At 37.3% G+C, this 16,810-nt stretch overlaps 1 protein-coding gene across 1 annotated transcript in view; it reads right to left on the reverse strand.

The window, feature by feature from the left end:
• Window positions 1–3,251: 3,251 nt before the first annotated feature.
• The window catches only part of nubp1 (nucleotide binding protein 1), an 18,107-nt gene continuing 4,548 nt past the window's right edge, over window positions 3,252–16,810 (reverse strand). Inside the window, exons 4-10 of the mRNA XM_015404022.1 lie at window positions 10,947–11,015; window positions 10,836–10,868; window positions 10,650–10,740; window positions 10,412–10,566; window positions 4,657–4,767; window positions 4,067–4,253; window positions 3,252–3,698 (exon numbers count right to left, since the gene is read on the reverse strand). Coding sequence (XP_015259508.1) covers window positions 3,646–3,698; window positions 4,067–4,253; window positions 4,657–4,767; window positions 10,412–10,566; window positions 10,650–10,740; window positions 10,836–10,868; window positions 10,947–11,015 — 699 coding nt within the window. The 3' untranslated portion in view covers window positions 3,252–3,645. The remainder of the gene's footprint in view (window positions 3,699–4,066; window positions 4,254–4,656; window positions 4,768–10,411; window positions 10,567–10,649; window positions 10,741–10,835; window positions 10,869–10,946; window positions 11,016–16,810) is intronic.

The raw sequence follows: 16,810 nt of genomic DNA on the forward strand, positions 1-16,810 counted from the left end.
GAATAATTTTAAAACTCTTTTCCAAAATGATGCAAGCCAGTGGAGGCGAACATTTAAAGAAGTGAAAGCTGAAATGCAAAAATAACATCATAAAACAGAGCAAATATTATATTGTTACTTGTGATAAATGCACTTTTATGACCGGTATGTTCTAAATGACTGTGTAATTAAGTGTGTGTTGATGCATTTTTATTTTTTGGTGCCTCCTGTTTATTTTCCCACCAGCATCAACCTTGCAGGAATAAAGTATTAATGTCACATGGTTTTTGGAAAGAGATAGGAATTTTAACTCAGACTGTTTAGGGCCTGGCATGGGCCAGCATAAGATTCACAGAGTATGACGTTAAATGAACATACCATGGTAATGGCATAATATGATACATAACATGATGTAACTGCTTTAAGCAGAAACCAATCCGTTCAACTGCTAGGTAAAATGTTGAACCGTGTTGTCCTTAATTTAATATAAACTGAAGCAAAACTTTTGAATAAAAAAAGTCAACCAATTTAGTGACATGTTTTGAGTTTTTTTGCACAAAAATACCTTTTTGCATTTCATAAGAGTAGCAGTTTACAAGCGTTACTAGTCAGGCTAACTGTTCAGCGACCCTGCAGTGAGTAGTTTTAGTAAGTAATAGGTAGTAATCATTTAGTTAAAAAAAAACCTTCATTACTGTCAGTGGGTTTCTCAACAGAAAATATTGCAAGCTAAAGCAATCTTTCTGATATGTGACGGGAAGGCGCGGGAGGATAAGTTAATCTACTGGCAGATATTGAGCAGCAACAAGAGTGGGAGGGGATACACAGCAATTCTATGTACAGATGAAAAAAATGCTACGACTATATCAGCATAAAAGCTTTTTTTTTTTATTTTGGAAAAGCAGTCTTTCACCAATATAGCAAAAAAAGAAAAGAGGCATGCTTTGCTCTTATATATCTCTGGATAGGATGTCAGATTAAAAGGTCCAAAACTACTGCTTTCAAAACATTTCTCTTCATTTCCTCTTTTTATTTGGACATAATACAAATGGAATTTTTTTTTATTTTTTTATCATATTGGTTCTACATTCGTACAACATTACATGCATCTTATTGTGCTTCCAGTGTGTTGCATTATATTTTTTGGAACTTTCTACTGAATGCCTGACTGACTTGTATGTATGGCTTTGAAATCTATTTTCTAGGTTTTCTTTAAAATTTCCCATGAAACCCATTTGAACTTTGACACAACTTGAAAACTCAAAGATATAAAAATATTACATTTATATAATAAATGCTGAAATAGCTTAGATTTAACAAAAGGTTTTCTTGAAATTTAAAAATATGACCATTACAGACCAATACATTTCTAAAAGTTTAAGGGTCCAATATGTCAGGTATCAACTGTGTCCTTAAAGAGACAGGTGGATGTGAACATTAAACTACTGTAACTATTGCTTGATTTATTTTTTGGTTTTGTTGTGGGTTGCATGTGGAGGTTTCACATGTGTTTTTCAATTAACCCCAGAGGAACTACATCTGTAGAGCAAGTACAAATGAGGACGTTGTCTCCTCAGACTGACGCACACAAACACACACATGCAGCAGGCAATCCCAGTTATAGACTGTCAAAATGAGACTCACTCTGACTTTTAGCTAAGAAAAAAAAAATTTTAAAACTAGATTGTTAAAAACCAAACTTAAATATGGGAGGATTGCACTTTTATTTTGTGAACCAGTTGAACTGCAATTAAAAATTGTGATGAATGTTCTGTGTTAAATATCCAACAAAATGAAAAAGAAAATACTTTTAAAGTCTGTTTATTTGCTGAAAATATAAGAAAATGGTAGTCATATCAGTATTAGAACAATATTTATTGGTTTTCATAATAAAACATTGTTTTTTTTTTTAATTCAGCAGACAAACTTTCTCTTAATTTGCTTCAATTTTTGGTGACAAAGTTTAAGATTTAATGCAGTGAAATGCTGACAACTGCAAATGGGCACAAACTAACATTTTGGTCTATAACCACTTCCTTGCATGAATATATTTCCTGAAAATTCTGCTGTCATCTTTTTTTGGTCTAAGATTGTAGATTTTACTTTAACTTTATTTCCAAAACTGACTAAGGAACATTAACTCTCCAGTGCAGCTTGTGAGGTAATGATTGTTCAGAATGACCCATTTACTCCATACAGAGGAGACCTTACAAGCCTATCCATCATCCAACGCCAAAGAGATCAGGCTTGTGTCTGAGTGCCACGTCGAGTAATGCCTACATGCAAATAATGATAATAAAGTTAATGATTATACAACTAAAATGAAGCTTTTCAGTGCATGATTTGGGTTACGGTTGATACAGCAATCCCAGTGTTAACTACATTTCACCTCCTTTGTTACTACTTTTACATTAGTTTTACTACCCACAGAAAATTAAGCAAATGTGTATAAATCTTTTGTCTATGTTAGCGTCTGTGAATATGTTTTAGAACAGCTTCCTGATTTGAGGAGTGCCAGTCTGGAAGTTTAGCCACCAGAGAAGCTCTGGGCGCTGAAGTTGGTGTCAGCCAGGTCTGCTGTCTCTCTGTGTTACAGGTAATACTGGTTTGGCAATGAGCTGTGATTTGCCTAAACTGTCAACAGAAACCTCTCCATCATTCTCCATGACCAGCTTCAGTCTTTGGATGCTGGGTCATAAAGCACTGCAAACATGGGCAGTTTCTTAATTCATGAGAACGCTCAAGAATGCATATCGAGAAGCGGCCATGGTAAACAATTAAACTAAGTATTTCAAATGCATTATTTGGTAAAAACTCTGCTAATTGTTACATTTAACCATATAGATTACTCAGATTTATTAGTGTATTAATTAAACATAACTTCAATAACTTAATAAGGAGCAACTTTAATGAAGAATAACTTCTGCAGATTTTAAGACCCCATTAGCTTATTAGTTGACAGTGGGTGTGGCTAAAGCTGCAGTGAGGTTGCTGTTAGTTTTAATGAGGACTGCTCAATGTTGCAACATGATGGGAATGTTAACACTGCTAAAGCATCCTGACCTTTAGCAGTGTATAATACAGAAAATTGAAGAATTAAAGTCCCACTTATGTCAAAGAGGCTCAGAACTAATAAGTCTAATTAACATATAATGAAATATAAATAATACCTTTGAATGCAGGAATACTTCGGGACTAATGTAAAAACAGCCGATAACAATTTTAGTTAATCAAAATTTTTTTTTTAAATCAAAGCAAAAAAAAACAAAAAAACAAAAGCCATTTTAAATCCGAAGCAGCGTGTGACTTTTCTTTAAAGATTCCCATTTCAGTGGGACCATTAGGAAGAAATTCATCAAAGATTTATCTGATAGGGACAATGTTTAATTCTTGATCAAAAAGCAGGAATGCATCCAGTAAATATTTATTCATTGTTGTTGTTTCCAGCGTTTTCAAGTGATATATCACTGCTGGGTAGAGGAAGCAGAACGCAGTGCTGTCGGACCGTCCTCGTAAACAAGCATCATAGTTTCTGAAAGTAAAAAAACTTTGCCACTGAGAATAGTCCCAAAAAATTCAACGCTTAAATGTTTTCTTATGTACTCTTGTTCTCCATGTTCTTCTGATCCACCTCAGTTTAGGGGTCCAACCTACTGTAATGGGGGCTCAGGTTGCGTTCTGCACATCAGTGGCTCTGTTGGAGCAGTAGTCCTGGATACCTGAGAAATTAAAGAAAGCATTTCAAATAAATCTCCTGAACCATTTCTCTGTGTGTGAATTTACTCTGAAGCACGAGTTCCACAAACCACATTAAATTGTATAGTGTTGATTTTATGCTGAACCTCAAGTTATTCCATTTTGATAAAAATCTTTCTTCCGCTTTACTTGGCTGCTTCCCATTTGCAAGTGAATACTTCTTCTTTCATTACATTTAACCAGGAATTAGATCAGCTTACCCAACAAGTCATCAAAAAAGGGACTTCGCTGGAAAGGGGAATGTGACTCAGTCCAAATCCCCCCCCCCACTTCTTATATAAATATAATCATAAAGGAAGCTAAAGGAAGTGGGCACTAAAACTGAGCTCACTTTGGACGATCCTGCGGTAGGCCTCGGCTGCCGGAGAATCGGGCACTTCATTAAGGAAAGACTTGCCCTCGTCACAGCTCCGTCCGATCCTCGGGTCAAGAGGCACTTTGCCTAACAGAGGTAGATTTAGGTCTGCACACATTTTCTCAGCTCCACCGCTGGTGGGAGGAAAGATCTGCGATGTATTCTAATAACAGAGACCAATAGAAACAAGAGGAATGAGGATTCTCAGAATAGCAGAGAAGACTAAAGCTTTCCATCATAAATATTCATAACAGAAACACAGAGAGAGAGAAAGCGTTGTAACATGACAGCTATTTTAGGAAAACTATGCAGTGAGTCCTTATGATCAAACAAAGCAGCTTAGCTCATTTTGGCCTTTGCTCTAGAGGTTGAATATATAAACAGTTCCTCGTTCCAGCATTAGTTTACCTCAGATGCCCTTACTATCATTTACATTCCCAAACAACATTTAAAGTCTAATCAGTCAGCATCCATCTTTAAAAAAATAAAACTCAACCCTTTAAAATTAAAAACACAAACTTGGATCTGATTTGAGGGCTTCACAGTGTTTTTCATTTGCTAGCAACCTTGCATTTGGGGCACATGAAGCCGCTCATGTTTTCCACCACCCCGATGATGGGCAGCTTCACTTTTTGGCAGAACCTGATCTCCTTTCGCACATCCTGCAACGACACCTCCTAAGAAGAGAGAGAGAGAAACAAGGATTTAGACACAAGGGGTAATGAATGAGTGGGGAAAATAAACAATGACCACAGAGGGAGGAAAAATGATAGATCAAGACAGCAGCAAGCTAAATGTTTTCTCCCTTTTCCTTTTCACGGGTAATTCCAGTCTGGTGTTTGTCTGGTAATGGTTAGGCAGTAACCTATTGAATGAGGAAGTGTTCAGGGTTTTGGTCCGGTTCACAGCTAAAGCAGAGATAGGAATCAGGGAAGCTTTCCAAACAGCCGGTCGGCTCTGAATACAATGAAACATAAGCTTCACCATTGCAGCCAAAAACCAGAGAAAAAAAAAAGTTTATAACCTTATATGGCAGAAATAATAAAAATCTGAGAACTTTCACGGACACCAAATCCTACAGAACACAGCACCAGGGAACTTAGAAAAGAAAAGTTAATTTAAATTCTGAATAAATTTCTAATATGTCACTGTGGTTCTTCTCCTGCTTCTCTTTTAGCGTTTCTCTACTGGTGAAGATTTAGATCAATAAATCCACAGTCCTTATCAAACCTGGAAGTGACTCAACTTCCTCATAGCCCCCCTAGATAAATTACTCTAAACTATTTTTGTCCGAGTTTCTTTCAATAAGCAATCATAAGAATGGTGTTACCTACAATTTTACATCTCTTTAACGCTTTATGTTTACTCATAAACTCATCATGTTGTCTAAATACTTTAGCCTGTTCCCTAAGAGGATTGTTATGTTTTGGGTTCATCATTAACCTGAAGGAGTAATCTAGCTTTAAAAAAAAATCCCCCTTGGTGAAATGTTGATTCAAGATGTCAAATTAAAGCTTTAACATCATGCTTTTAAAACTCTTTTAGTGTAAATTTATAGGTTTAGTACATTTTATGTCTAAAAACATTTTGTTTAAGACAGGACATATAAATCTGTAGTGTTTTGTATTTTTTTTTATGAGCCATTTAGAGCTGGACTTCCTGGATGCTTTGATTCATTCTCCCACTGAAAATACTGGTTTAACTCATATTTTTCAAACATGGTTCTACCTGCTAACAATTGGCATTTGTCTCCCTTCCCACTGGCAAAAAAGGTTGGGTTTAAACCCTTGCTGGCAAGATGTGTGGCCTCTGTCCTCCTGCCGTTGGGTGTCTGGTGAACCACACTGTGTTATCGTTGATGATGTAACCAGTATGACAGATATCAAGGAAGTAAACAATGTAGAGCAACAGGTAAAGCAGCCAGGGCGTAGTCAGTGGGCTTTATTGTTTTGCCCTTTTGTCTGTCTGAAGCCCTCTCTCCAGTGCTGCTCCATGTTTATCAAATGTAAACAGAGCTTTTTCGGCTTGTCAGATCAGAAGCGACTGGTGTGGTTTGTTGATGTCCGTATTTTAGGGTTATTCCCGGGTTTAAACGTTTTTTTTTTGTGTCAGCAGTTTTTCCAAAATGGTATTCTGCCATAAATGTCTGTTTTTCTTCTTTTTTTTTTGCCTCAGTCAGGTGTATTGGCATCAGGAAAACTGGTCATAACTGAGGTCTGTAGAGCTTTATATAATCAGTGCTCTCCTAGGTGAGTTGGTGAAGGCCTTAGAAGGTTCACCAGTGATGTATTTTCTTGATTCGTGGATAATTCTCACTATGGTTTGCTAAAATCCTAAATCCGAATAAATGCCTTTGTTAATAACAATCTTTATCATTCATAAAAAGGCTTATTGAACCCCCAAAAAACTAGGTGGATACCTTGTAGTATACCTAGTAGATGCATACACTTCGCCATTATTTAAGTTTTTTCCTCCCATAGTATGTTAAAAGGTATAATTTATAATATTTTATTCAAGCTCAATCAGGAGTTAAAATAGCTGAAGCAGATATCTTCACACTGCAATTCACAAGGTTAGGGGAAAAGAATGAGAATATATTGGGCAACCTAAACAGGTACGATGGCCTGTATAGATATGTAAATGTAAATTTATTGTCCCACGATAGGGAAATTCACTCTCTGCATTTGAATCATCATCTGGGTAAGCAGTTGGCTGCCATTGTGTGGCGCCCGGGGCGCAGTGTGGGGTTTTGCACAATAACCCGGAGTGGAGGCTGTAGGGATAAAACCGCGTACTTGCAACTCTCAGAGCACAAGCTCACTGCTCTAACCACAAAGCCAACACTCCCCACATGCTAGACTAGATAATAATTGAAATTCTACTCATCTCAAGTGCCAGATTTGACAAAGGCAAACATCTTTAATCATGGCTATAAGAGCAGCAGGCCACCGGACCACAAGCAAGGACACACCCTTTCTGATAAAAACCCACATGGCATAAAGCATAACTTCACAGATATCACTGAGGTAGAAGAACCGACGGGAAATGTTTTTCTTGGTTTATCCTCATTCTTTTGATGTTGATTGCAACGTGAGCCACAGCGCTGCATAACTCTGCATAGCTTTTCTCTGCTAAATGCAGCTTAAATTATGCTAAGGTTTACAGTAAGTCTGGTTAGAGATTTGTTTATTAGAAGTGTTATTTAAAAAGTGATCCAGGAAAAAAGAATTGTAAATAAGCTCAGAGTAAGCGCCTCAGCAACAGCCAATGTTACACCTTGTTAATTCTTTGTCAGAAGTTTTCTCATTTGTTCCTTAATTCCTTTAGATTAGGTTATATTGTGTTGTTTTGGAGACATTTATCCAACAGGCAACTTCTTGGTTTATATAAAGGTAACAGATATAACTTTTTCATCATAATGATACATTTTTCAAAAAGTAATGCTTTATCTGAAGTGGCACAAAATAATAGTATTAATTTTACTAAAAAACTATTATAGTATGTAAGTATTATAAATATTTAAAAATGTTTACCGGTAAAAATTATATAGACTATATAAAATATATATATATAAAATAAATATTTACTTCTAGGCTTGATGTCAGGAAGTGTAGTTTTGCTTAGGGACGGATAATAAATTAAATGATTGTCATAAAAGGAAAATGAAAATAGTTTGCTCCAATATAAAAGTTACGGTAATAAAATGTAAATGTATTAAAATGACTGATAAAATGATTTAACATAAGTTTTGTGTCAAGCAGTCGCATGATCTAAAAGCTGTTGGCAAAAAAGAAAACCCACACATTAATTTTATAGAGAAAAATAATTGGAAAAAAATAGGAAATATATTAAAACTGGACAAACGGTAGTGTTTCTTAGATTCCCAATCTGAAAATAATGATTTTACATTATTTCTGTGTGAACGGGTCACAAGAGATGAAAGTTAATTTTTGTCTGGTTCCGATATTTATTGACGGTCCCTACAAGAGCTATTATATGTGGGAGAAAATGAGGTGGAGGTAAAGATTGCCCTTCCTTTCTGGTGAATATGGTGAAGAGAAATCCTCTGCTTCATTCTACCACTTCATCAATAGGATTACTCTGCCCTCCATGTTTGTGTCACTGTAGCTGCCAGTGTGCTGCTTTGACTGTTCTCAACCCTTCCCAAATTTCGCCTTGTAATGGGAGGGTTCTCAAATATTACAGGTGGCCAGAGGTACGGCCCTGGAACAACGCGAGATGTACTTAAAGGAAGCACATGGAAAGAGAAACAGAGATTGTAACTTTTCTTCTAGACGGGTAAGTCTAGAAGAAATAAATGGCAGCTGGTTGCCAGGTCGGCTTATCGAGCAAATGGTGCAATAGAAGGATGGAATCACAGCAGGTGAGCACAACCGTGTCACTTACTGGCTGAGAGAAGTTAAACTTGAAGTTAAACTTGTAGACAGCCCCCTGTTCCAATTCTACAAGAAAACACTTTCCATAAGGAGCCATTTTGGATTGGATAGCTTTGTCCCTTAATACCTGAAATCACAACTTAAAAAACACAGCATTGTGTTCTTATTAAGCTTTGCCTGATGCTAAAATTGTACCTGAAACCCTAATATGTGACAAAGTAAAAATTTAAGATATTGAAAGAATAGGAACAATTTTTTTTTTAAATCCCTGCATGCTGAGATATACAGGTAGGGTCAGAAGCCAAATCAATCTTTTCTCATGATGGATATTTTTCTCATCCACAACATGGTAAAACCTAAGCAAACAGGCTCAGATATAAACATATACTAGGTTGGTTTACTCATACTATCCCTGCTTTTTTAATAGGAATGACATTGTAGCTTTTCCAGAAACCGTTTTTATCCACTCCTTGACAATATGTAGCTTTTCCAGAAACCGTTTTTATCCACTCCTTGACAATATTCGGCTTTTGTGTTTAGCAATCATTGTTGTATTTAAACAGCAAGTTCTGCACAATTTCACATCTAATCTAAACATAAAAAATGGAGGATGCTGGGACATCAGCATCCTTGCTAAGGCTGAAAACAAGCTGAACAGAAACGCCAAAAGGACATTTAGATAATTACACGTAGATCACCCATAAAAAATGTCATAATCAATTTCCCTTCACACCAGCCAATAAATATTCTGCTAATCGTTTGATTTGAACTCTTTTTTTCTCTTCATTTAGTTATTATTTAAGCAGCCAAAATTTGTTGAAAAGAAAATACCCCACCCACCCGAAAAAAAATGAAAAAAGAAGCTTTGATACAGAACCGCTTTAATGCTGTGAGGACAGCCGAAAAATTTTATTTCTGAGCGTTTCCTCAAAACAAGTTCTCCTTTTTTGTTTTGGCTATCTGCATGCTGAAGCGAAGGCATGTTTAATATCAGGGTTAACCTTTTATATATCAGGCGCTACCTGCTTTAACAGATCAAATGATTAACCAGACTAAGTGACTTTTTAAGCCATGAATCCAAAGTGTGTGTGTTTTCATGGAGCAGGATTTCTATGGACACAAATTTCACTTCAGACACATAATCTAGATTTTGTTGTTTTACAACCTTATTTCTTCACTGGAGTCTATTTGAAGTGTTTCTCACAGCTTCCTATAAACTATTACATATCTTTCACTGATTGGCTTTTTGTATTGATTTGAAGATGGAAGAGGCATCACTTTTCTCCAGCTTAAATAGCCTAAATGTGTAGGCAATGCCAATACCTAGTTTGGTTTTGGTTAAATAAGAACACAAAGACCTAAAGATGCCATAACAGTGATGTAGAAGGAATTATTTGTAATAAAAAATATACTTCAGTTTTAATTATACACCAAATATATCAGGTAGGAGAGTTTAAAAATCCCTTTTCAAGCATGAATAAGTTAAAAACAGACAGGTGTGTTTAAAGGTAAATTTGTTACTACAATGTATTTACATTCACCTATTTTAAAACTTATATCTATTAATATTCAACTTTCTCTTTATGGGATTTATTAAAGTACAACGTACAGTGGACAAGAATTTCCATTTCATTTAAATTCTAAATGATCAGAGTTTTGTTTAATGCTTTTAATTCAAAATTTAGTGTTTAAAAAGGCTCCAACAAAACTTGTGGCTGATGGTTTGATTCTTAACCGTCGGTGTATTTAGGAAACCTGGTGTGTTCAAAGCAAGCAGTAAACCTGGTTCAAACTAACTTTTAACAACCTACAATACAGCAGGTTCTATGCTGTAAAAGATAAGAAAAATCCTAACGAGACTATATACTTTCAGAACTCTAAAAAGAAAAAAAAAACCTAGGAGTTTCATAGTGGCATTGTGTACCTGTGGCGTGGTGATGATGACAGCTCCATCCACATTGGTGGAGCTGAGGTACTGCACTATTGACAAGTGTTCATCAGAGGTGCCAGGTGGAGTATCTATGACAAGGTAATCCAGCTCCCCCCAGTCGACGTCCCGTAAAAACTGCTTGATCATCCCTGAATCGGAACAGACAGCGTTGGTAAATGAGGAAAACTTACACTCACAGCTGTACCAACAGATCTACTGTGATTCAGCACACCGTTTTTCTTGGGCCCTCTCCAGATCACAGCATCGTCAGGACTGCTGAGAAGGAAGCCGATAGACATGACTGCAAGGTTGTCATCCACATACTGAAACAAATGCAAACAAAATAAGGGATTTATATCGCAAGAAATTCCCTACAAACAAAAACAACACAATTGAAAGTTGGTTAAGTGTGACTCACCACAGGAGACCAGCCAGAGCCGCTCTGATGAACCTACAGGCAAACCCAAAATAAAGGTAAAACATCTTCCTTGCATTTTTCTGCAGGTTTCTAACATGCAGCCAAACGTACCTGCTCTCCCTCCAGGCCCATAATCCTGGGAATGGATGGACCACATATATCCACGTCTAGCAGTGCAACCTAAAAACAGTAACAAGCATAAAAGTGTAATACATGGGGTGTAATATAATCAATGAAGGAAAGAAATCATAGGTTAAAAATAATTGTTGGTAGTTAGAAAACTCTACAGCAGACCAACCTGTTACATAATTTCAGTGGCAGCAATTCAACCCAGGGTTCTCTCAATGCTCAGTAATGGGACATTTTTCTCTTTACTGTATACTCATCGACACCACCATATATTATTATATCACTGCTATGCTGATGATACCCAACTCTGTCCGACATAACCATCTAATGACCACATGGGGTGACAGGGGCGTAGGGTGCAGAATTTTTCCCTCCAATTCGAAGGCTTTCTGTGTCGTTGAGACCTTGGGCAAGACACTTCACCTGCATTGCCTACTGACGCCAGTGTACAGCAGCCCCGCCTCTGTTATTGGGCAGCTGTGGCTACAATGTGGCTAGCCACCATCAGTGTGTGTGTGTGTGCGTGAATGACTAAATGTAGCGTAAAGCACTTTGGTCAAGTCTGCTGACTTAAAAAAACACTATATTAGTACAGGACTTTTACCATTTACATAGTCTCACTACAAATCTGTGTCTCTCTTTGATCTTCCTGTAGTGAAAGCCCTTCACTGCTAAGTAAATCCATCATAAATTCAACTACTTGTCTTTCTATTGCATCACAGTATATAAATCCAAACTACACCTCTATTTCTGTCAAAAGTTACTAAAAACAAATCAATAAATACAAGATGCTCTGGTGCAGATGTTTGAATTAGTTCAAACTTCCAATGAACAGTTCTCCCAAAAATATTCAGTACTTAGTCTATATGATGGTATTGATTCCACAACTTCTTAAATCGATAAAGAGGTGTTTCAGTGTTCAGGGATTAAACTATTCAATGAGCCCAACAAAAATAGAATTTTTCAGACTTTCCACAAAAGTTTAGAAAACAATCCACTAGGCTTGGTTTCCAAGGTTTGAAGACATTTCGCTACCTCTCCAGGAAGCTTTCTCAATTCAAATATCTGGATCCGCAGTGAGTTTGAGGCTTTTTATAGACAAGGCCTTGTATTGCTTGGAAACATGCAAATTGAAACTGGGTTGTTTGGTTCCATTTTTAGCCTGTAATATCTGAAACCTGTCTATGATTGTTCAGGGTCTGTCGTTAAAGGAGGGATTGTTCACCTGGCTGAAAAGAGGAGGTTTTTCAGACGGCTTTGGTGAATGTAAGTGTGTGTAAGTGACAAGGCCGCAGAGCTTCCTACCGCAGTTAAAACTAGTCAGAGGCCCAAGTTCCAGATCAGTGCTTGAAGGCTTCTGTCCTGCGGGTTTTAGAGTTTTTTTCTGCTTCTGCACAGTTTATTCTGATGAATAAGGTTCAGCAAAAGCCTAATTATCAGCAATCCATGAAAATCAGCTATGCTGAAGCAGGGAAAATTCTAAAACCTCCAGGGCAGCGGCCCCAGAGGGAAAACTTTGGGCAGCTCTAGTCTAGAGGTAGCTCACCATCTTGGAAATCTGTCCAGTTCATATGATTCCAGTCTCTTAGTAAAACACAGTTTTCTTACAATATTGAGGCACCTAGCAGCTGCAGCAGCTCTAACCGTTTCCCAGTGGCAAACACACACTCTCACACAATAGGCCGTGTTTGTTTTTCAAAGAAAACATGCAAAATCTTACAGTATTTCATACTTAAGTCTTAAAATAGCAGACAAGGTAACATAATGGGTCATGCAACGAAAATGACTGGCTTGCACTTGCATTGTTAAAGACAAAACAGGCTGTACCTAAACCAATCCGACACCATACCCCTGGTGCACTATGGTCACTGCCCTTTCTAATGTAACACCCTCCTAACTTGTCCTGACGCCTGTACTGGAAGACCCTGCAGACGTTTTAGAATGGGGCTCAAGTCTGCTCATGATTTAGTGTGAAATAACATTTGTCACCCATCAGTTTGTTGAGCTTAGTGGCTACCACTGGCCACTAGCAGTGAGTATCTCTGATGTCAGCCGATGAAGTGCTTCATGTATCATCTCCCATACAGCCGAATGCTCTTGCAAAGACTCACTATTTTGTCAATCTAATCATCAAGGGACTGTAAGCCATTAGTGCCTTTACCAAGCTAAAGACAATCAAGAATCTTTGCATGTTACTCTACCATGGTGAAATGATCTTGTGAGCGTCACATGAGGAGTGGTCTTCAGGAAACTTTTGAAACTAAACCTCCATTTCTATCCAAGGTTAGTATGAACGTGTGTCGCATTTATGAAGTGAATGACAGTTTAGTTGTCAGAAGTTCTAAGTTTTACTTGGGAAGAATTATTTTATTTTGCCACACAGAGTTCAAGAACCTCTTCAAGACCCAACAGTATCATATCAACCCATGCTGCATGCAGAAACCGTCTCCTTATTTTGCCCCAAAGAACATTTTCATATTAAAATCTATCAAACAAAATGGATCAACTGAAATACATCGAAAGTATGCAAACCGAAGTTATAAGTCATGCATCATCAACATTCTGATCTTCAGTTTCATTAGAAGTAGAAGCAAGTCTCAAGAGCTGTAGCATGGGAGCGTATGTCAGTGGGGGTCAGAGTCACAAAATCTGGATCTCATCTGCTTTTCAACACATTTGAGATGCAGATTTTTGTGGAAAGAAAACAAGGTTGGGAATATTTTTGAAATAAAAAAGCGGTTATGTTGGAAATGACACTGGACGTTTTTATCTAACAGCTTTTTAGAAGACATTCCTCTACGACGCTCCCATGTGAGCACTCCTAATAAAAAACAAGATTTTTTAGAAACCGACACCTGTTTACAGAAAAGGGCGGGTGCTGGATCTGTTGGTAAAGGCTTGGCCACATTTCCAAAACTTTCACTTTCAGTTTTCCTATGTGGGAACAGCTGCTATGTTGGGTTTCTTTTTCTCTTTGGGTGGAACAACAAAGACACTGTCTGCAGCAGGAGACGGGTGTGCGCTGTTCCCAAGCCAGCTCAACCAGAACCAATTAAATTTCATTTCCTCTCATGATGATTATTTTGGTCAAATTGGAATTAAAGAAAAGAGGTTTTAGACTCAAACAGTTTCAGTTAAGTTGTGTTAAACAAAAAGAATCATAATGCATGCATATTATGTGAAGACACATGTAACTCATAAGACCTTAAATGCTAAAATACAGAACGGATGTTTATCATTACAACAAATAAAAGGGGCTTCTTTAATAATTAATTAAAAAGAAATCAAAACACATGAAAGAACTATTATGTGTTTTTTGTCTTGGATTTAAAATCTAACTTCTTCCAATTTGTGGTTTTACATCAGTGTGGATAAATCCAATACATTCATAATTCTAAAATATATACAACTATTATAGAATAAGAATTGGATTTTTTTTTTCCTAACCATGCATACCTTTCTTCTAAAATACTTAGTCAAAAGTGACCTCTAGTGGTCAAGTTAGGTTTGAAAACTATTATTAAATCAAACAACACCAAACTGTTTCTTCATTATTTTCTTAATCAGAAATGTTATTATTACTTTAAAATATTGCAATGAAAATATTTTTTAATAATAAACTCTCACTATGAGTGAGAATAATTGAGTATTTATTTATTTATTTATTTCACTCTTTCAAATTAGGGAAATAAATAAATGTTCTGGAAATTTCAACAATCCTGCATCCTTTGCTTCTTAAGCTTCATCACCTGAATTAGTTATTAACTGAAGCTCCAATCAACAGACGGAAAATATTGTCAGCAGCCAAAGCCGGATTTCATGACAATTTGGAAACTGCAGCCAACCAAAATTGCATTTTAAAGAGTAATTTGCAATAAATACATTGCATAAACTTATACTTCGTTAAAAGCATATCTTTAAGGAAGAGGTCTTCAATGTTTTCCAGGCCAAAGACCCCCAAACTGATGGCGAGATGGGTCCCCATAATGATACATATTGTATGAAATTGTGTTTAATCAAACTGGTCCTATAGTCACTCTATTACAGATGGAGTAATGTAACAAAAGTAATTTCTCCCTGGGATTATTAAAATATTTCTGATTCTGGTTCCTCGTTGATGGGACAGGTGTTGTGAATGAAATGGTGCCCAGCTTGAAAGAGCTCCTGTGTGTCGCTGAATGTGTGCATTGATGACTGAAAGACATCTTCTGCGTCTATTTACTTATTTTTTTACTACAGTGTGTTGAATTTATGTTCATGTGTATTTAACACTAGAACTCCCAGAATTCTGATCTTACTAGAGCTCCCACTGGCCGTCAATTTGACGGGTGACATTTTTCACAATGGAACAAATGAGTAGTGATGATGTCATCAACTGAGATGGTTCTAGTGTGCGATATAAACCCATTGTGGATATGTAAACCTTAAAGCTACAGTGTGTAATTTTCAGTGACATCTAACGTCCAGACTGCAGACCGCAGCAACATGAACATCTCACCCCCACCGCTTCTCCCCCCCAACAGTACGGCGAGCGTTACGGGACAAAATGTCTTCCACGACGTGCACATCACCTACCTTCTCAAGTGATGAGGTTTGTTTACATAGATAATTTTACAGATAGTATTTCATTAGTCTGTGTAGGGTATAGATTTCAGTACTGTCTCAGTTCATCTCTCTCAACTTGCCGTAGTTACTTTCGAGCGTAATGGGCGATCTCGCAATCGCTAGTTTGTTGGCTCTGCATTGCCGTAGCGCAAAGATGTCTGCCTCCATGGCTGCGAGACCCGCTCCTATGTAATTATAAATAACGAATTCTAAGGCAACGCAAATATTAAGGTTAAGAGGCTGAGCTCGTAGATGATGATAAATAACATAGTTATGTATAATATATTACATTTCTGACTGTATATCCCTGTAATTATTACACACTGTAGCTTTAAAACAGATCTAATATATTTTTTTCAAAGGCTGTATTGTATTCTATTATTATTTGTGTTCTAAATTTGTATTAAAAATAAATCAGTAGAGTAACACTGTTTTACTACACAGGTTCAAAGTTTGAAATTACAATTTTATTTACAGAAATTGATTGATTCACCCGAAACATTTCCCACAGACCACCTTTTCACATTTATGACAAAGGTAATATGAGCGTTTTTTGTGCAGCACTGAAGCATCTGGCGCTGTTTCTGTGCCTCGCCAAAGCTGCTCTGCAGCAGCAGAGGGGCTGGAAACCTGCTGTTTGCCCTCAACTGTTTTACCAGCTCAAGGATAAAATCTCTGAGTGAAAAAGTGACTCAAACAGCTCCTGAACAAAACCAATGCATTTATAGCTGATATAACATAGATCCTAAATTACAGCCACAGGCCACCTTCACTTACAGAATCCTTTTAATCATCTGATCCGACACATCCACACCGACCTGTGTGTGATTATAGTAGACTACGGGCTCTGGTTTGGCTACTGGGCCGCTGAGTGTACCGGCTGAGGTGTGGGCAGTGCTTGAACAAAAGTTTCACTTTTGCCTGAGGGGTCACTGATACGTCTGCGTTTTCCCAGGGGTGAGTGATCATCCTCGGACTCACTGTCAGAAACTGAGCTGTTTCCTCCCCAGTCCTCCTCATCGGTCTCTCCCCCTCCGCATGAATCACTATCATCAATATCTTTAAGCATTTCTAAAGCCTGTTTCGCTGTTAGATTTCTTCTGAAAGCCATTTTTCCGTATTAGCCAAAGAGTTCTAACTAGAATGTTGGCTGCTAGGCAACGCTACCAAACATCAATCAACCACGGGAAGAGTTTACAATGCAACTAATAGAGCCGTCAAAATGATGGCTGTGGGAGATC

Source organism: Cyprinodon variegatus, unplaced genomic scaffold, assembly GCF_000732505.1.
Source record: "Cyprinodon variegatus isolate N-32 unplaced genomic scaffold, C_variegatus-1.0 Scaffold1617, whole genome shotgun sequence".
Taxonomy (NCBI): domain Eukaryota; kingdom Metazoa; phylum Chordata; class Actinopteri; order Cyprinodontiformes; family Cyprinodontidae; genus Cyprinodon; species Cyprinodon variegatus.